The following is a 15562-nucleotide window of genomic DNA, read 5'->3' as shown; positions in this document are numbered from 1 at the left end:
CTTTCCATTCTTTCTGCCATTCGTTTCTATAAAATTCAAAATTTTTAAATGAAAAAACTGAAATATTTATTGATTGAAAAATTATGATAATGATGGACCTTTACATAGTTACTTTCAAAACTATTATCAGAAAAGATTCTTGGTATTCTTCGTATCTAGACCAAATCAGTGCAAACTCTGATTGGTGATCTCTCTTTATTTGTAATAATGAGAACAATATTTAGTATTGATTGACTTCCTACCGTGCACCAGGCTCTGCACTGGCTGTGTTAGGTGAGTGATCTCAGCTAAGCCTCCAGGCAAACCTATGCTACGACTACGACTTTCCCAAAGACGACAGGACTGCTCAGGGAGTTGTGCCAGTGCAAAGAGATGGGCTGAGATACTGAGCCAGGCAAGCATCACAGGAAAAGCTGCATCCAGAGGGCTTTGGCCAAATACATGGCACAAGAGTCAAGTGTTTCCTCCTCATTACCATAAAGACAAACAAGGTCCAAGGGCACCATTTTTTGGGTCGGTGATTCCGGACTTGGTTGCCCTCACTTCTTTCTCTGTGTTCCTCTGCTTTCCAGAACACGGCTCAGTGGGTTCTTTGTGGCTCCAGAGACAAATAATTATACTTTCTGGATCCAGGCTGACAACCAGGCTTCCCTGTATTTCAGTCAGTCGGAGGATCCGAGGACCAAGGTATACACCTCCCTCTCGTTTTCCTTCTTCTGGTCCCCAGTCCTTAACTCCTGAAAAAAACCCAAAAAATCACAATGAGAGCTCTCATGTTCTACTGACAGTTGTAACATGCCATTAAGCGACCAGAGATTTTTAACGTTTTGGGTTTTTTTGTGTGTGGGGTTTATGTTTTTATTAAAGTTTTTAAAAAAATTCAGATATAACTGACATGATTTTAATTGTTGAAAAAGAGCTTGGCTGAATGTGTTGGCATGTTTATTGAGGTCTTACTGTAAGCTGGGCATTATGCTACAGCTGTTATACACCTTGTTTCTAACCTTCACAGCATCTTGTGAGCTATGTCCCTTTATCTCTGTTTTCCAGATAAGGACAATGAGGCTTAGAAGGATTGTATGGCCAATCCAGGGCCACTGGGATAATAAGAGGCATATTAAGAATTCAAACCAAGATTTGTCTGACTCCAAAACTTGCATCTTTACCACTAATTCTGGGTAGGGATGTAGTTAGTTTTATTCAGGAAATTTCTGATCAGCTTTGAAGGATAAGAAAAAGTGTTTTAACAAACAGCCACAATTAGCTAGTGCCATTGACAGAGAAACACAGTATTTCCTCTCAAATGATGAATATACTTCTATGAAATTGCTTTGGTAGTTGGCTAGAGAAACATCATAGATTTTGATGCAGTCAAGTAACATTTAGGTTTCTCAGAGGACTTCATACAACTTTACCCACAGCATCATGTAAAGCTAGGGTTTCAGGTTGTCTGTTTCAGCTCTGAACATGGACCATCCAGCCTCATCTGAATACTATGTAATTGAGAAAGAGAGAGAGAAGAATGGCTGGAGAAACATACACAGGCACAGGTCCTAACTTGTTGGAAAAGGCAGACCAGCCCCCAAATCCCTGTTAAGTAGCTGTCTAGACACTTGCTGTTTGAAAAAGAGAGACCCAGAAACCTCATAGTGCTGGTCTTGATGTGTTGATTGGGGTGCAGGTGAAAGTGGCCTCCATCACAGTGGGCACTGCTGACTGGTTTGACTCCTGGGAGCAGAATGGGAGTGAAGAGACCTGGCAACAGAAGACCCCCAAGCTGGAGCTGCTCGGGGGAGCCAGGTACTACCTGGAAGCAGAGCATCGAGGGAGAGCCCCCAGCCGCGGGGTGAGGATTGGTGTCCAGATCCATAACACCTGGCTGAATCCCGAGGTGGTCAGCACGTACCTCCGGGAGAAGCATCAGATCCAAGCCCGGGCCCAGAGACTTCCGGAAATCCAGGTCTCCGTGTCTTCCCTGTCCCATGGGGTTAGGTTCAGGGGGTGAACTCTGCGAGGAATATAGCCCCGCCTAGTGGAAGGATCGCTGGCTGGGAACCAGGAGACTTGAGCCGTGATGATAACTCTGCTGCCAAAGAGATAGGATATCCATCCAATAGGGTTGAGAGGACTTTTAAAAAAAATGCAAAGTCTTATTGTTGAGATATCCTGATTTATGGACTTAGTTTCAGGAATTTAAGTTCCTGGTAAATCTTCCTTTGGAAACATATTCCCCAGAGAGGAGATAAGGTCATCCTAACACCCACACCCATGTATGCATGCCTGTGAGTGTACACATACGAGATTTCATAGCTTTTTGACCCATTCGGGTCCCATTTCCCCGTGTATTGTGTTTTCTAAGCCTGCTTTGTAAGGATCAGGGCCTTTGGGTCTCTTGGTTGTGCCCCATATTTTGGTTGAACAAGTTTGGTGTGCTTTCTTTTTTTAATTGAAATATAGTTGATTTACAATGTTGTGTTTGTTATACTTTTTGTTGTCCACTTTTTGGTGCACAAGAATGACTCAATATGGACTGTGCCTCTTAAAGCTTATGGTATAATAGTAAAACATGCAGATAAAGAACCACAGAACAAAGGAGAAAACAAGTAATATAAGATGATAGGTCTCACCCCATTACAAAGGTGGGATGTGCCCAGCAGGGAATGCAGTGGAAGCAAAGCAGAGGCTGAATCAGCCTCTGAGAGGGTGTGACACGCATGGGGCTGCTTCTCCCTCCCAGGCCACCCCTGGGAGGGAGCTCGGTGAGAAGGGCTGAGAGTGGGCCCTACAGTGGTGACATTTAAGTGTCACATTCTAAAGAGAAGGAGGGGGGCAGGCTTCAATGGGGAGATAGACATGTATATTCTTCCAAGAAAAGTTTTCATTACATGATGACACTTGTGTTCTCCAGATAGTTCTAGAGGATAGTGAGTTTAAAAATTGAAATTGTAATAAAAAGGAAATAACAAGCCAGGGAGGTATGTCCTGTGTTTCTAGCTTGTCTCCCTGGTTCAAAGAGCACATGTTCTTTAATCCCGTCACTCTTGACTTTTCAGATGCTGATGGTGTCTGGCACAGGGAACTTCTTCCTTACCTGGGACAATGTCTCTAGCCAGCCAATGCCTGCAAATGCCACGGCCCATCAGGTGGGAACCTTCTTCACTTAAGCAGAGGTGGGGGAAGTAAAGTGGTCTTTCTGCCCATGGTAGGAACTCCTGGTTGTTTTTCTTTCTTTCTTCTTTTGGCCACACTGTGTGACTTGTGGGATCTTAGTTTCCCCATCAGGGATCGAACCTGGGCCCTCGGCTGTGAGAGTGCCGAGTCCTAACCACTAGACCTCCAGGGACTTCCCTGTTTTTCTTTTTAACAGATTCAAACAGCCCTTGAGGAGTTACTTGCAGTTAAATGCAAACTGGAACCCCTTTCAGCAAACATCCTACTCCGGCTGGGATTCGAACAAGGTATGATCTCTGGTTTGACAAATGCCGACCCTTTTTCCTCCTTGTCTTCTTTCTTTCTTTCTCTTCTTTTTTTTTCTGTCAAAGGGGAACAATCTTTATTTCCTCTCCCAGGTGACTCTGTTGAGAGTCAAATGAAAATATGGAAACTGGATTTGGACCCTGAGTGCTTGGGAGGGAGCTGTTTGGTGTGGGAATCAGAGAAAGAAAAGGCATCCCTCCCGAGCTGTCAGGTGGAGCAGAGATAGAAACCAAGGATGCTGGGGAGCTGGAATAAGGAACTGTGTCTCATGCAGTACAGTGGGAAACGGGCAACAGACATAGCAGGGAAACAGTAGAACAGTGAAAATCTTGTTTAATTCAAATTGCATCTCAAGTAAAGGAATTATACATAAGACAGTAATCTAACAAATTCTAAAAATGTGAGGGTATGTTTTAAAAATACTAAGGTGAACTAAGTTACAGTCAACACTCTTTACCTCCTTGCTTCTCAATAGTTTTTCTGTGTCATGGTATACATAGAAAAGGGTAATAGATTTTTGGTGCTGTAGGGCAGACACAATAGGTTTCTCATATCTGGAGCCTTCAAGCTGGGGGGTGGGCCGACCACTTTGAGCCCTGCCCAGCTCGCTCGAGGGCTGAGGGGTCAATGTCATGGCGAACCCATAACCCATTCCCTGCAGACATGTTGGGAAACTATTTAACATTTACACCCATCTTCCTATTTTGTTCGAAATGCATCCAGGCCTAGAAAGTTCCAGCTCTGATGGGCACCTCACCAGTGGGACAGAGCCCTTCTGTGGGAGGTTCAGCTTCCATCAGCCTCGACACCTTGTCCTGATACCCCCAGCTGCCCAGAAGGGCAATCGGCTGGATCAGTACACACATGTAAGTAGCAGCCTTCGTGCTTGCAGGCGAGGTGGGTAGGGAGGGATTGGAATTATTCTCTGGGGTTGAGCCCAGAGAAGCACAAGAGGGTGATTGCTGTGCCTCGCAGGGCTTTTTGGGCTGAGATGCTAGGTTTCAGGGGTGAACAGACACCTCTGGTCCTCCCATTAGCTAGTTGCTGCATGGAAATGCCTTTCTATTAGCTGAGACCTACAGAAGTTTTTCTACACTGTAGTATTTTCTTTGCTCTCCAGGTATGAGCGCCGATTCTACAGTCAGACTCTGGTTTTGAATTCTGACTCTATGCCCTGCATGCCCTCCATGTCTTACTTTAGTTTACTCATCTGTGAAATGGGTAGTAATGAGGTTTGCCTTTCAGGATTTAGGTGAAGAGTATGTGAGATAATCCAGTAAAGTGCTTGGGCAGTGATTAGGACTCATTTAAGGATAGTTTTTATTATTTATCATAGTTATTGTTATTGATGGATGGACTGACACATTCCTTCAATACCCCTTATATCTTTGTGTCAATAGCTCTGCTGTTCTTCATAAAAAAGTGCAGCTTACTTGCCCTTTGGGAACCAGAGTGAACCTTCTTGGGGTGGCTGAACTCATGGTAGTGGTTTCAAGTCCTTTCCTAGTTGAATGGCAGTGGGAGTCAGGACTAAACAGTTCAGGACAGGGCACTGCCCGACTTCCAGCCTTTCCTCTACAGCACAGGCTCCCAACGCTGGGTGGTGGGGATTTTGCCCCATGGGGAGGATTGGCAGTGCGTGGAAGACATTTTTGGTCACCAAAACTGGGGAAGTGTTTGTAGCATCAAGCAGGTAGGTTCTAGGGATGTTGCTAAATGTCCTACAAGGCACTGGGCAGTCCCCCTCACAGAAAAGCATTATCTAGTCCCAAATGTCAATAGCGCCGCAGTTGAAAAATCCTGCCATATAATTTTACTTAACTCAGAGTTAGAAGCCAAGGATGCTGGTGAATTAGGGTTAAGGAGTGAGGTTCAGAGAGGTACAGTGAATTGCTCAAGGTTGCACAGGTATCTGGGTCACAACAGGGGTTTTCTGTTGATAATTGAGATTCTCTAAAATCCTCATGGCCGCGCACAGTGTTAGGCATTGAACAACTCTCTGTTGGATGAATAACAATTTGCTCTAAATTATTTGTCTCTCCAGCTAGACCGGTAAGCTCCAGGAGGGCAGGAGCGGGCTGGCTGTCTCTCTGAGCACAAGGCAGATTCTAGGGAGTGGATTGTCCTTGATAAACATTGCTTGAACTGCTGCTTCTTAGTGACAGAGCTGAAGGACTTCTTGTTTGGTGTCTCTAGCTGTGCCTTGCATACAAAGGCCACATGAATACGATCCTGACGGTGACAGTGTCCTTCACAATTGGCTTTCAAAGCACCGATAAGAAGAACGTCACCTGTGACTGGAGTCTCGCGGGCGTCAGCCCTAACAGGTAGCTCATCTGCGGGCAGGTGTGGTGGGAATTCTGCCAGCTGGGATGATTAGCTTTCCTGGGGACAGAGGCCCACGGGAGGTACTAACTGTCTCTGATACTGGGAACTTGGATACTAAATTCAGCTCTGAACACATTTGATTTGGCAAAGAAGTTTGATTTAAGAGCAGTTAGTTGTTACGAATCTAATACTCCCCAGAAGGAGTCTGACATTTCTCATAGGGATAGAATCATAGACCACCATATTTGGAAGAGATTTTAGGGAACATTCCTTGACGTTACAGATGAGAAAAATTGGGGCCCGGAGAATTTGTGATTCACCAAAATTCATTCAGCGAATGAACAAAGATGCTGGAATATAATTCAGCATCCTGATCTCTTGATTCAGCTCTCTTTCCACATCTCTTAAGGGTTTTGTAAGTGTTTTTAAACTTAAATGAGTCTGGAAATGTCCAGAGTATTAATCTTCCCTGATAGTAGAGCCTAACAGGTGATCTGCTTAAGACACATAATCATATTGTAATTTGAAAGTACTGCTGACATTGTTATGAATGGATGGTGGACTTAAACGTGATTCACTTGTGTTGCATCCCAGCCAAGCTGAGCCCATCTTGGATGGATGCTTGTACCGTGGCAGCCATGATGGATTGGGTCTCCTGGCTGCATGGTCCTCAGGCCCAGGTTAGAGAACTGGGGCTCTCAGGAGAGAGAACTGCAGTGCTCACAGAAGGCCTGTTTCTGCTCTGCGCTTGTTTTCAGCTGGCAGTTCGCCTGCACCAACCTCTGGAAGACGTGTGTGCATCGCTCCGCGCAACTTCAGCCACCTCCCGCAAACTCCCCAGTGCTGGTTCATCAGATTGATCTCCTCCCTTTGTCTCCAGAGATGGACGTGTTCTATGTGGATGAGATTATTATTGCAGACACAAACCTAACAGGTGATTATCAAATCCACTCTCCTCCATGGACCTGTCCATCAAATGCCGTCTTCGAACTTTTCTAGAGGGGCTGCTTTTCTGTTAATGGTGAGAGAACATATGATTCTCCATCTTTCTTGCCTCGATCCTGGAGAGAAGATGGAGTTGGAATTCTGTGTCCTTGGCCCCTATATCTCTCTAACTAGTTCCTTTTTCCCCCCTATTTATTCCGATGCTTGTTCTTGCTTGGGGTGTCTGTGATCTTACCCCAATTTTACCACTTTCTTGCTGAGGGACCTTGGTTTTCTCATCCATAAAATGGGCTTAATGAGGGCCCTACCCCATTGGATTACTATGAAGAATAACTGAAGTATAATGTAAAGCACTCATCATGGGTCCTGACTAGTAAGTTCTCAATAAGTCTAATCAATTATTAGTACTATCATCATTACTGTTGTTAGGCCAGCAGGATTTCTTCACCTCTCCATCTGTTAATATCTGTCATACAAAGTGCTATAAGGAACACAGCAATATCTGGCCCTGTAAATGGGCCACAAGTCTGATTTACAACCCAACCCTTAGGACAGACTCGGTGGGAGTTGAAGGGTCACCGCATCCGCATGAGAACAGCCTCGTCCTTCCTTCTCCCCATCTGGTTCCTCTCACACATCACTCAGAGCTCAGGCCTGGCCCCTCTCTGCACAAAATCCCTTGACCTCTCTTGGGTGCAGTGCTCTCACCTGGCTTTGCTTGTCTTAAGGGCAAGGTGCTCATCCGGGGTTCTACTGAGGCCACGTGTGACGCACCCCCTGGGGACAGACGCACACCCTGGGGACAGAAGCCCAGACAGATGGTGTGATTTGCTCGCAGGGCCTTCAGGCTTCCAACTTTGTTCCCTCTCTCTCTTCTGTCAGATCCCTTGTGACTCTGGGGCTCAGTTTTCCTGCTTCTCATAGCTTCTCTGTTTTTCTCTCTCCAAGGGGAAAAGTATGGAACGGGCATTTGCATTCTGATTTTCAAGTGTGCAACTTTTTAATCTTTTGCCTGGAAGTTGTAGAGCTGGGGGCAGGGGAGCGTGGTTGGTGGGGGGTGGGGTAGGAGAACTCTCTTTCAGCCCTGAAAATACATCATCTTTGATACTCTTCAGAATTCCATCTCTTATCTGTTTCAGTGATGTGAGTGTTTTGGGGGTATCTGGGTCAGAATGCGTCATTGCTTATTTCAAACTCTGTTTGTGTTCTGACACACAGAAAATAATATTCAAGTGGTGTGCTGGGGTAACCGTCTGAGTTTCTTGGTGCCCAAGACAACTGGCTGGGGCCTTTGGTGACCCCAAGTGCTACCCAGATTCCCAGAGCACTGAGGGGATCATTACTGCGTGCACTTGAACCCACTGACTGGACTGGGAAACTCAGGACTGGATAATAGGTGTCGTTTCCCTTTATCCTCCGCAAACCCTCAAAGCCCAGGATCTAGAATCCTTTCTCACTGCCATCACCGCTTTGCCATCAAATGCTCCAGTATCTGGAGCCATGTAAGGGTGAGGTGGGAGAGGAACAGGGAGGCAGAGACAAGAAAGATGGGAGATGGCTTGGGTAAAACCATCTGTTTCCCACTGTCCAGCCATCCTGCTGGCCACAAGTTTCCTGTGAGTATTATTTAATGGTAACATAAGCTCTACACAATAGGGCTCCATATTCATAGTTAATTGTATGACATTTATCTGCTCAGCTTAACACTTGGTTATATTCTCCCACTGACTGTCCTCTATGAAAGTTCTTTTCATCTAGTGGTAGCTACCAAATATTTCTCATTTAATTCTCAGAACCCCATGAGATGGTCCTATGATCCCCACTCTATAGATGAGGAAACCAAAGCTAACAGGATACTAAGTGTCTTGCCTCAAATCAGCTGGGATGTGGGGGAGATTGGAACCCAGAGATGGCTGACACCAGAGCCAAACCTTCAATGACTCCATACTCAGCTGAGCAAATAAACTTTTATTGAGCCCTTACTCTGTGCCTGGTGTTGTGCTCAGCAACGGGCCTGCAAAGACGGCCTCTATTGTACAGACTTGGAAAAGAAGCTGCCTTTACATGGTGCCTGGTAGGAGGAAATGAGGATATTAAACTATATTTGCTGGTCATTTAAACCTGCCATCTCACTAAACTCTCCCTGCCATGCAGACTGATAGCTGTCATGAGTCCCACTTTATCAATGAGAAAACAGAGTCGTACAGAGGTTATAGTGATTAGCCAAATAGTAACCCAATTGAAGTGGAAAATAAGGATTTGAACACTGGTCTATCTTAAAGCTTGCACTCTCTCTGCACACATGTTGACGCCATGCTGCAGATAAAACTCAGGTACCGCTAGTATGTGCTTTGTGTGTTCAGTGTTCCCAAGGGGGATCAGCTTTTGTTCCTGGAGCTGCCAGGCTTTGGGAAGAAAAGGAGGAAAAGAGGCAGTGATGCCATAGATGAGCTGTGTGTATGTGTGGTGGTGTCGTGGTGGGGACCCCCAATGATACAGGCAGTGATGCTTGGCTGACTTGGGGCTTATTGAACTTTGCTGTGGAATTAGTCATCGTCTCCTTATACCATGACCTTGCATTTTCCTTTCGCAACTAAATTCCTACTTCCTCTTCCTTTTCTCTTCCTGGCAGCAGGTAGGTAGGAATCTCTGCTTTAAGTGTATGCTGGGATGTGAGTAACTCAGCCTCTCCAACGGGGACCTTCCACACAGCAGGTCTTCCATCTTGATTGACTTGATAATGATTGGATCATTGGTCTCTAGTTTCTCAGGCTGACTCTGGAACAGCTCGCCCTGGCGGGAATCTGCTGGAATTGCTCTCTGTGGTGGGATCCCCTCCCGTCTACAGTGTGACCTCCTGGTTGGCAGGGTGTGGCTTGGAGCTCCCGCTCATCACTGCAAGGTGGGGAACCATCTTTGCTCACCTATCCTTGCTTAAAATTGTTAACTGCCCTTAGAAGACACAGAGGTGAGACTTTTTATCAGGAAAAGCCACCTGCTGTGTTGCTCAAAGCAATAGTTCTCAGTCTTAAGAATGCCGTATCAGACTTGCCTGGAGGTTGTGTTAAAACACAAATTGCTGGCCCCTGACCACACCGTCATAGTTCAGTAGGTTTGAGGCAGGACCTGATAGTTTGTATTTCTAATGAGTTCCCAGGCAATGCTGATTCTGTTGATCTGGGGACTACATTTTGAGAACTAGTTCCTAGTGAATTTGTTTCCAGGTAGTTGTATTTTTATGCTTTTCAGAGGTTCACATTACCACTGTTTGAGAGGAAAACCTTGTTCCTCTCCTTCCATTCCCTATATATTAATCTTATTGGGATCATTTGAGGCCAAAGGAAATAGTCAAAGGAATAAAACCAGCCAGTTCTAAGAGCTTACCACCAGATGGCACTAGAGCCCCATAAGCATTGGTTCTTCAATAATCAAACCTCTCTGGCCACAGTTTACAAAGCAGTAACTAAGAATCAGTCTCCCCCAAGCTCTTGGAACACATGTACGCTGTAATTTGTTCTTGTAAATTTTCACTAAAATCCGAGTAGGATGGGAAGAATTGAGATGCCCTGTCTTTAAAATTTCTTTTTCCTTCCCATCTCTTTCTAACATGTTCCGAAATGAGTTCTCCTACTTATACTATGCTTTGGACAGTGTGTGAAAAGTAGGCAAAGAAACCTTGAATCTGGGCTCCATTTTCCTTGACTTAGTGTTTCATGGGCCTCTGGGCAGGACAGACACAGAAATCATCAATAGAATGAAGGAGGAAAAGAGCTTCAGTGGTGGAGAGGGAGCTGTCAGATTAGCCAGCCCGTGGTCCTGTGCTCCAGACCTACTGAATTATGTAGTTATTAACTCTGAAATGATGGAGTGTAATTTAGGTCCACACTTAGAGGGGTCCTCACAACATCCTTTTTTTTTTTTTTTTTTTTTGGCCGCATGGCGTTCAGGATCTTAGTTCCCTGACCAGGGATCAAACCCGTGCCCCCTGCTGTGGAAGCGCAGAGTCCTAACCACTGGAACACCAGGGAATTCCCACAACCTCCCTTTCTGAGTTTTCCTCAAGTCCCTTAGTTCCTTCTGGAAGCCTCCAGCCTGAGCAAGTCAGGACAACCTTCAGGCCCCCAAAACAGATAGTATCAGTCTATTTCTGTATGGTTTAAGTATGCACATCAATATGTAGCACTTAAGTAATATTGATTGAAATCACACGTTTGTTGTTGAAAATTAGGAAAATACAGAAAAACACTTAGAAAAAGTTACAAAGCACTCAGAATCCCTCTGCTCAGAGATAACTTCTGTTAATGCATTGGATCCATATTCTAACAGCCATTTTTCCCCAAGCAGTTTTTGTATGCATATATACATGTATATGTTTACTTTTTAAATCTCAGATTGGGACCACACATAAGACACTATATTTGTAACATGCCTTTTTCACCTACTGGTATAAATGGAATATTTCCCCATTTCATTAAGCCTGCTTCTAGATATGTTTTTTTTTTTTTTTGTGGTACGTGGGCCTCTCACTGTTGTGGCCTCTCCTGTTGCGGAGCACAGGCTCCGGACGCGCAGGCTCAGCGGCCATGGCTCACGGGCCCAGCCGCTCCGCGGCATGTGGGATCTTCCCGGACCGGGGCACGAACCCGCGTTCCCTGCATCGGCAGGCGGGCTCTCAACCACTGCGCCACCAGGGAAGCCCTAGATATGGTTTTTAATGGCTGAATAGTATTCCATCTCATGGTGTGTCATGATTTATTTGACCTATTTATTGTATTAAAAGCAGGATTAGTCAGGCAGTGTGTTTGCATACAGGTGCTGGATAAGGACTCCACTAGATGGAGTGGCCTGTTTCTGCTGGGGATACTGAGTGCAGAGGCTCTGTGGACTAGGGCCCAAGTTTTCATCTGACCGTGCAAATGCGGTTAGAGAACACTGGGTTCTCCTTCCACTCTGCGTCAGGACCAGAGCTGTGGAGACCAGAGTCATCACTCTTTGCTCTGCATCCCTGTGCTTCCAGGATCAATAGAGGGGAACTGTGGAATGCCCTAAAGAACCCTCATATTTACCTTACATTTTCTCTGCTGTGATGGGAGAGGGGTGCGCAGTATTTGGGAGCTTGAGCTCATGGTCTGGAAACATGGGAGACCACTGGTCTTTGAGATGGAGCTATGTTCTGTCTGGAGCAGCTGCTGGAGGGTCCCCATGGTTAATGCTTTGCTTCTGATATGTCACAGCTCTGTGCCCACTGGAGGAGCAGGAGAAGGATCCGGGTTGGTCCAGGTGACAACACAGAGACTACAGAGGACAAGTCCACCTTTAGGAGGACACTTTCGCATCCAGCTTTCTAACACAGTGATTCCTGGTAAAGGGGCCATTGGGAGTGCAGTGTTTCTCATTTTACAACATCCTGCCAGGCAGGGTGACAGTCTTAAAGTTATTTTGTTTTCCAATGTCTGAGAATGACCTTCTTAAAGTTGAAGATCTGGACAATAACAACAGCATATCATTGTTAATATGATCCCAATCTTTTAGTTTTGTAGATGTGGAAACTGAGTGGACCAGCTTCCTGGGGCTGTCATAGCAAATTATACAACCTTGGTGGCTTAAAACGACAGAAATTTATTCTCTTCCAGTTCTGGAGGTCAGAGTCCACAGTCAAGTTGTTGTCAGGGCCACTCTCCCTCCTCAGGCTCTAGGGGAGGATCTGTTTCCTACATCTTGCAGCATCTGGTGGCTGCCATCATCCCTTGGCTGCAGGCACATCACTCCAACCCCTGCCTCCCTGGTCACACTGTCTCTTCCTCCTCTGTGTATGAGTGCGTTTAGGGCCCACCTGGATAATCCAGAATGAACTCCTCTTCTTAAGATCCTTAACCACATCTTTTGCTTTATAAAGTAATGTTCATAGTTTCCTGGGATCAGGGCACTGACATATCTTTTTGAGGGCCACCATTCAGCCCACTATACTCAGGCTTGCCCAAAGCTCATAAAAATAGTTGATGGCAGGGTCCAGGTATGAACTTGAGTCTTTACTTCTCAGTTCGGTCCTCTTCTCTCTAGAGTTTCCTAGGCCAAAATCCACAGTAGCCACGGCCCTTCCAAATTAAACTCCACAGTGACACCACATGATATTGAGGTTTTTAGGAATCATAACACATGTAGAAAGAGCTTTCAGCTGCAATGAGGGTAGAACAGTTTCTAAGTCTTCAAGTACATACACGTCTCACAAAGGACAGGATTAGATGTGATTATAATATGTTATTTATTTGGTAAAAACATAGGGGAATCAGAAAGGAGGCTCAGGAGAACTCAAGAATGGCCATATAAAAATTGGCACATGGTTCAGGAGTCTTCTGCCCTCTCAAGCAGAAAGATGCTGGACTTGCAAAGAATCTTCTTGGCTGGAGGAATGGAGTGGAGTTTTTACTCTAGTAGGGCAAATTAGGAAAAGTTGATGGCCCCTGGGCTATTGGAGTCTGATAAGTGGGTGAATAAGTGCATCAGAGCCCTGCCTCTATGAAGCCCATTACTTTGCTGTTTCCCTTCTCACAAATGAGAAAGCTGGAACCTGTCTATAGAGAGACTTTTCCTGCTGTCATATCCTGTTGCTGATACTCCTCACATCACTGCCTGTAGAACAACTGGGGGGAAAGCCAGCCTTCACCTGGCCATTTGAAATGGCCCTCAAATGACATATAAAATCTTTTTTAAAAAGATGAGAATTTTGTTTGCGTTTTGGAAATACAGTGGTATTTCACTAACACTCCAGGGCAGTGTGGGATTCAAAAGGAAAGCTCTTGAGTAGGTAGAAGGCAACCTGGGTTTTAATCTAAACCCCTCTCACTTGGTTGACAAGCTTCTGAATCACACTGGGTTTCATTTTCTTCATCTCTCAAGGAGGTGTTAGGATATCTAGATGACCCGCCTCACAGAGATGTTGGGAGTACCTAAGGAAATGGAAACTTTGGGTAAAGCATGAAACAACGTTCAAACACAGCAAGGCTTAAGCCCAAAGTGCTGTTATTTCTCTACAGGGATGTGAGATGGGGAAGCAGGTGGTTGGGCTTAAAGGAAATTGTAATGGAGAAACCGAAGTTCAATGCCAACATTCCTCAGCTTGGTTGGCTAAGTTTTTATGGGTGTCAGCTGCTTTGTGCCTTCCCTACTCCTTGTGAAAGGTGGCCAGCCAACTTTTCCCTGTTCCAGGGCCAGCTAAATTCTTCCGGGGAAAACCCAATATTTAATTAGACTTTCAGGGATAACCAGGGTGTCTGGAATTTACATTTTGAGTTGACAGTTGAGATAGGTTTGTCTGATGCGATTGTATTCTCTGCTTGAGAGATGTGATGCTGATTAAAGGGACCGTGATATAAAAAGTGAGCACCTACTTATATTTGCCCTAAAAATGGCTTAACTGGACTGAGGATCTTCTTGAACTTGATGGTCTCTGCATGTGTAGTAGGCATTCTGATGTGTATTCTCTGCTGTCTTGATGATGAGATGCTGCAAGGTGGACTAATTAGTGTCCTGTACTTTTTATATCATGACCTTCTCCCACAGCTGTCCCTGTGCACATCTCAGCTAGTCACCTCCAAAAGCTCTTACAAACCAACGCTGATGACTTCACATCTAGGTACCTTAATGTCAGTGACTTCACTGTGACGGAGGATCTAAAGTCTTGCTATGAACATGTGTGGACTCTCTCCTGGTCCAACCAGGTTGGGGACTTGCCCAGCTTTATAAGGGTATGTATGGTATCCCTTTTGGTTTTGTGGATTTGGTGCTCTGGAGGAATTTTGTGAAAAAAAATCAGAATTACATGAATGAAAACTGTCATGATTTGTGAATTTTGTTGGAATATTCAAATAAAGGGGTTCAATGATCTTTCTGAAAGTTTTCAAGACGTATTTTATATCTCATATTCCTGATAAAGCAGTTTAAACCCAACATCACCTTTTCTAACTTGATGTAGGTAGAGAAGTTGTTGGTCAGTGTCCACCATACAATAATTCTACATCTGTTATTGGATAATTTAAGCAGATGTGATTGACTTAGATTATCATGGAGGCAGATGGCACAGCAGAAGGAAGTTTAGGAAAGGATTTGCTGTCTTTGGATAATGACAAAACCAGATGCTCTTGCATTTTAGGGTTTTAAAAAATAATCTAACGATCATCTAGCGTTTGGTTTTATGAAGTGAAACCCGAGATGAAATTTTATTCTTGTTATTTGGTATTGCGGGTCATCTGGTTTTCAAGCAAAATTCTTGGGTGGAGATGGAGGAAGGATAGGAGTCATCTCATGGCACTTGTTTCCTGACATTTTATTTTAAGATTTTGGATTGAAAACTTGTAAAATAGAAAAGCACATGGAAACAAAATATCTCAAGACATAGAAGATCAGTATAGTGTGCATTTTTTTGGGTAACTCTACTTGCATATAAATATTCTTCTAGTCTACTGGGGCTTTCATTAGCCATTACTTACTATTAGGTTACTAGATTTCAAGCCCCGTCTCTCCATTTTCACTTTCTAGCTATCTGATTATCTTAAACAGAATGTGAAAACACCCTTTGTTATTTGTTTTAAGCAAGATTAGACTTCATTCCATGGCAGAATTCACCAGAACTGTAACCATCTTAGGTATCTGATGAAAACCTAACGGGAGTGAACCCTGCTGTAACCACTCGTGTGGTATATGATGGTGGAGTCTTCCTTGGACCCATATTTGGAGACATGTTGGTCACTGCCAACCAGTACACTCAGGTGAGAGCGGATGGGCCACCCAAAGTGAAGTACTAGTTTCAGGTCTA

At 44.7% G+C, this 15562-nt stretch overlaps 1 protein-coding gene across 2 annotated transcripts in view; it reads left to right on the top strand.

The window, feature by feature from the left end:
- PKHD1 (PKHD1 ciliary IPT domain containing fibrocystin/polyductin) overlaps nucleotides 1-15562 on the top strand; it is a gene marked incomplete at both ends in the record, with an annotated part of 432913 nt that overhangs the window by 24863 nt on the left and 392488 nt on the right. For both annotated transcript variants that reach the window (XM_079712827.1, XM_079712826.1), the window contains 11 exons: nucleotides 573-687; nucleotides 1682-1960; nucleotides 3054-3143; nucleotides 3368-3458; nucleotides 4201-4343; nucleotides 5674-5804; nucleotides 6564-6739; nucleotides 9514-9652; nucleotides 11985-12112; nucleotides 14311-14495; nucleotides 15393-15515. In XM_079712827.1, the coding sequence (XP_079568953.1) occupies nucleotides 573-687; nucleotides 1682-1960; nucleotides 3054-3143; nucleotides 3368-3458; nucleotides 4201-4343; nucleotides 5674-5804; nucleotides 6564-6739; nucleotides 9514-9652; nucleotides 11985-12112; nucleotides 14311-14495; nucleotides 15393-15515 (1600 nt within the window). The remainder of the gene's footprint in view (nucleotides 1-572; nucleotides 688-1681; nucleotides 1961-3053; nucleotides 3144-3367; nucleotides 3459-4200; nucleotides 4344-5673; nucleotides 5805-6563; nucleotides 6740-9513; nucleotides 9653-11984; nucleotides 12113-14310; nucleotides 14496-15392; nucleotides 15516-15562) is intronic.

The sequence above is a fragment of the Hyperoodon ampullatus genome (genome assembly GCF_949752795.1).
Source record: "Hyperoodon ampullatus genome assembly, chromosome: 10".
Lineage (NCBI taxonomy): Eukaryota > Metazoa > Chordata > Mammalia > Artiodactyla > Ziphiidae > Hyperoodon > Hyperoodon ampullatus.
Note: the sequence above shows the minus strand (reverse complement) of the source record. Positions and strands in the feature narration are given on the sequence as shown.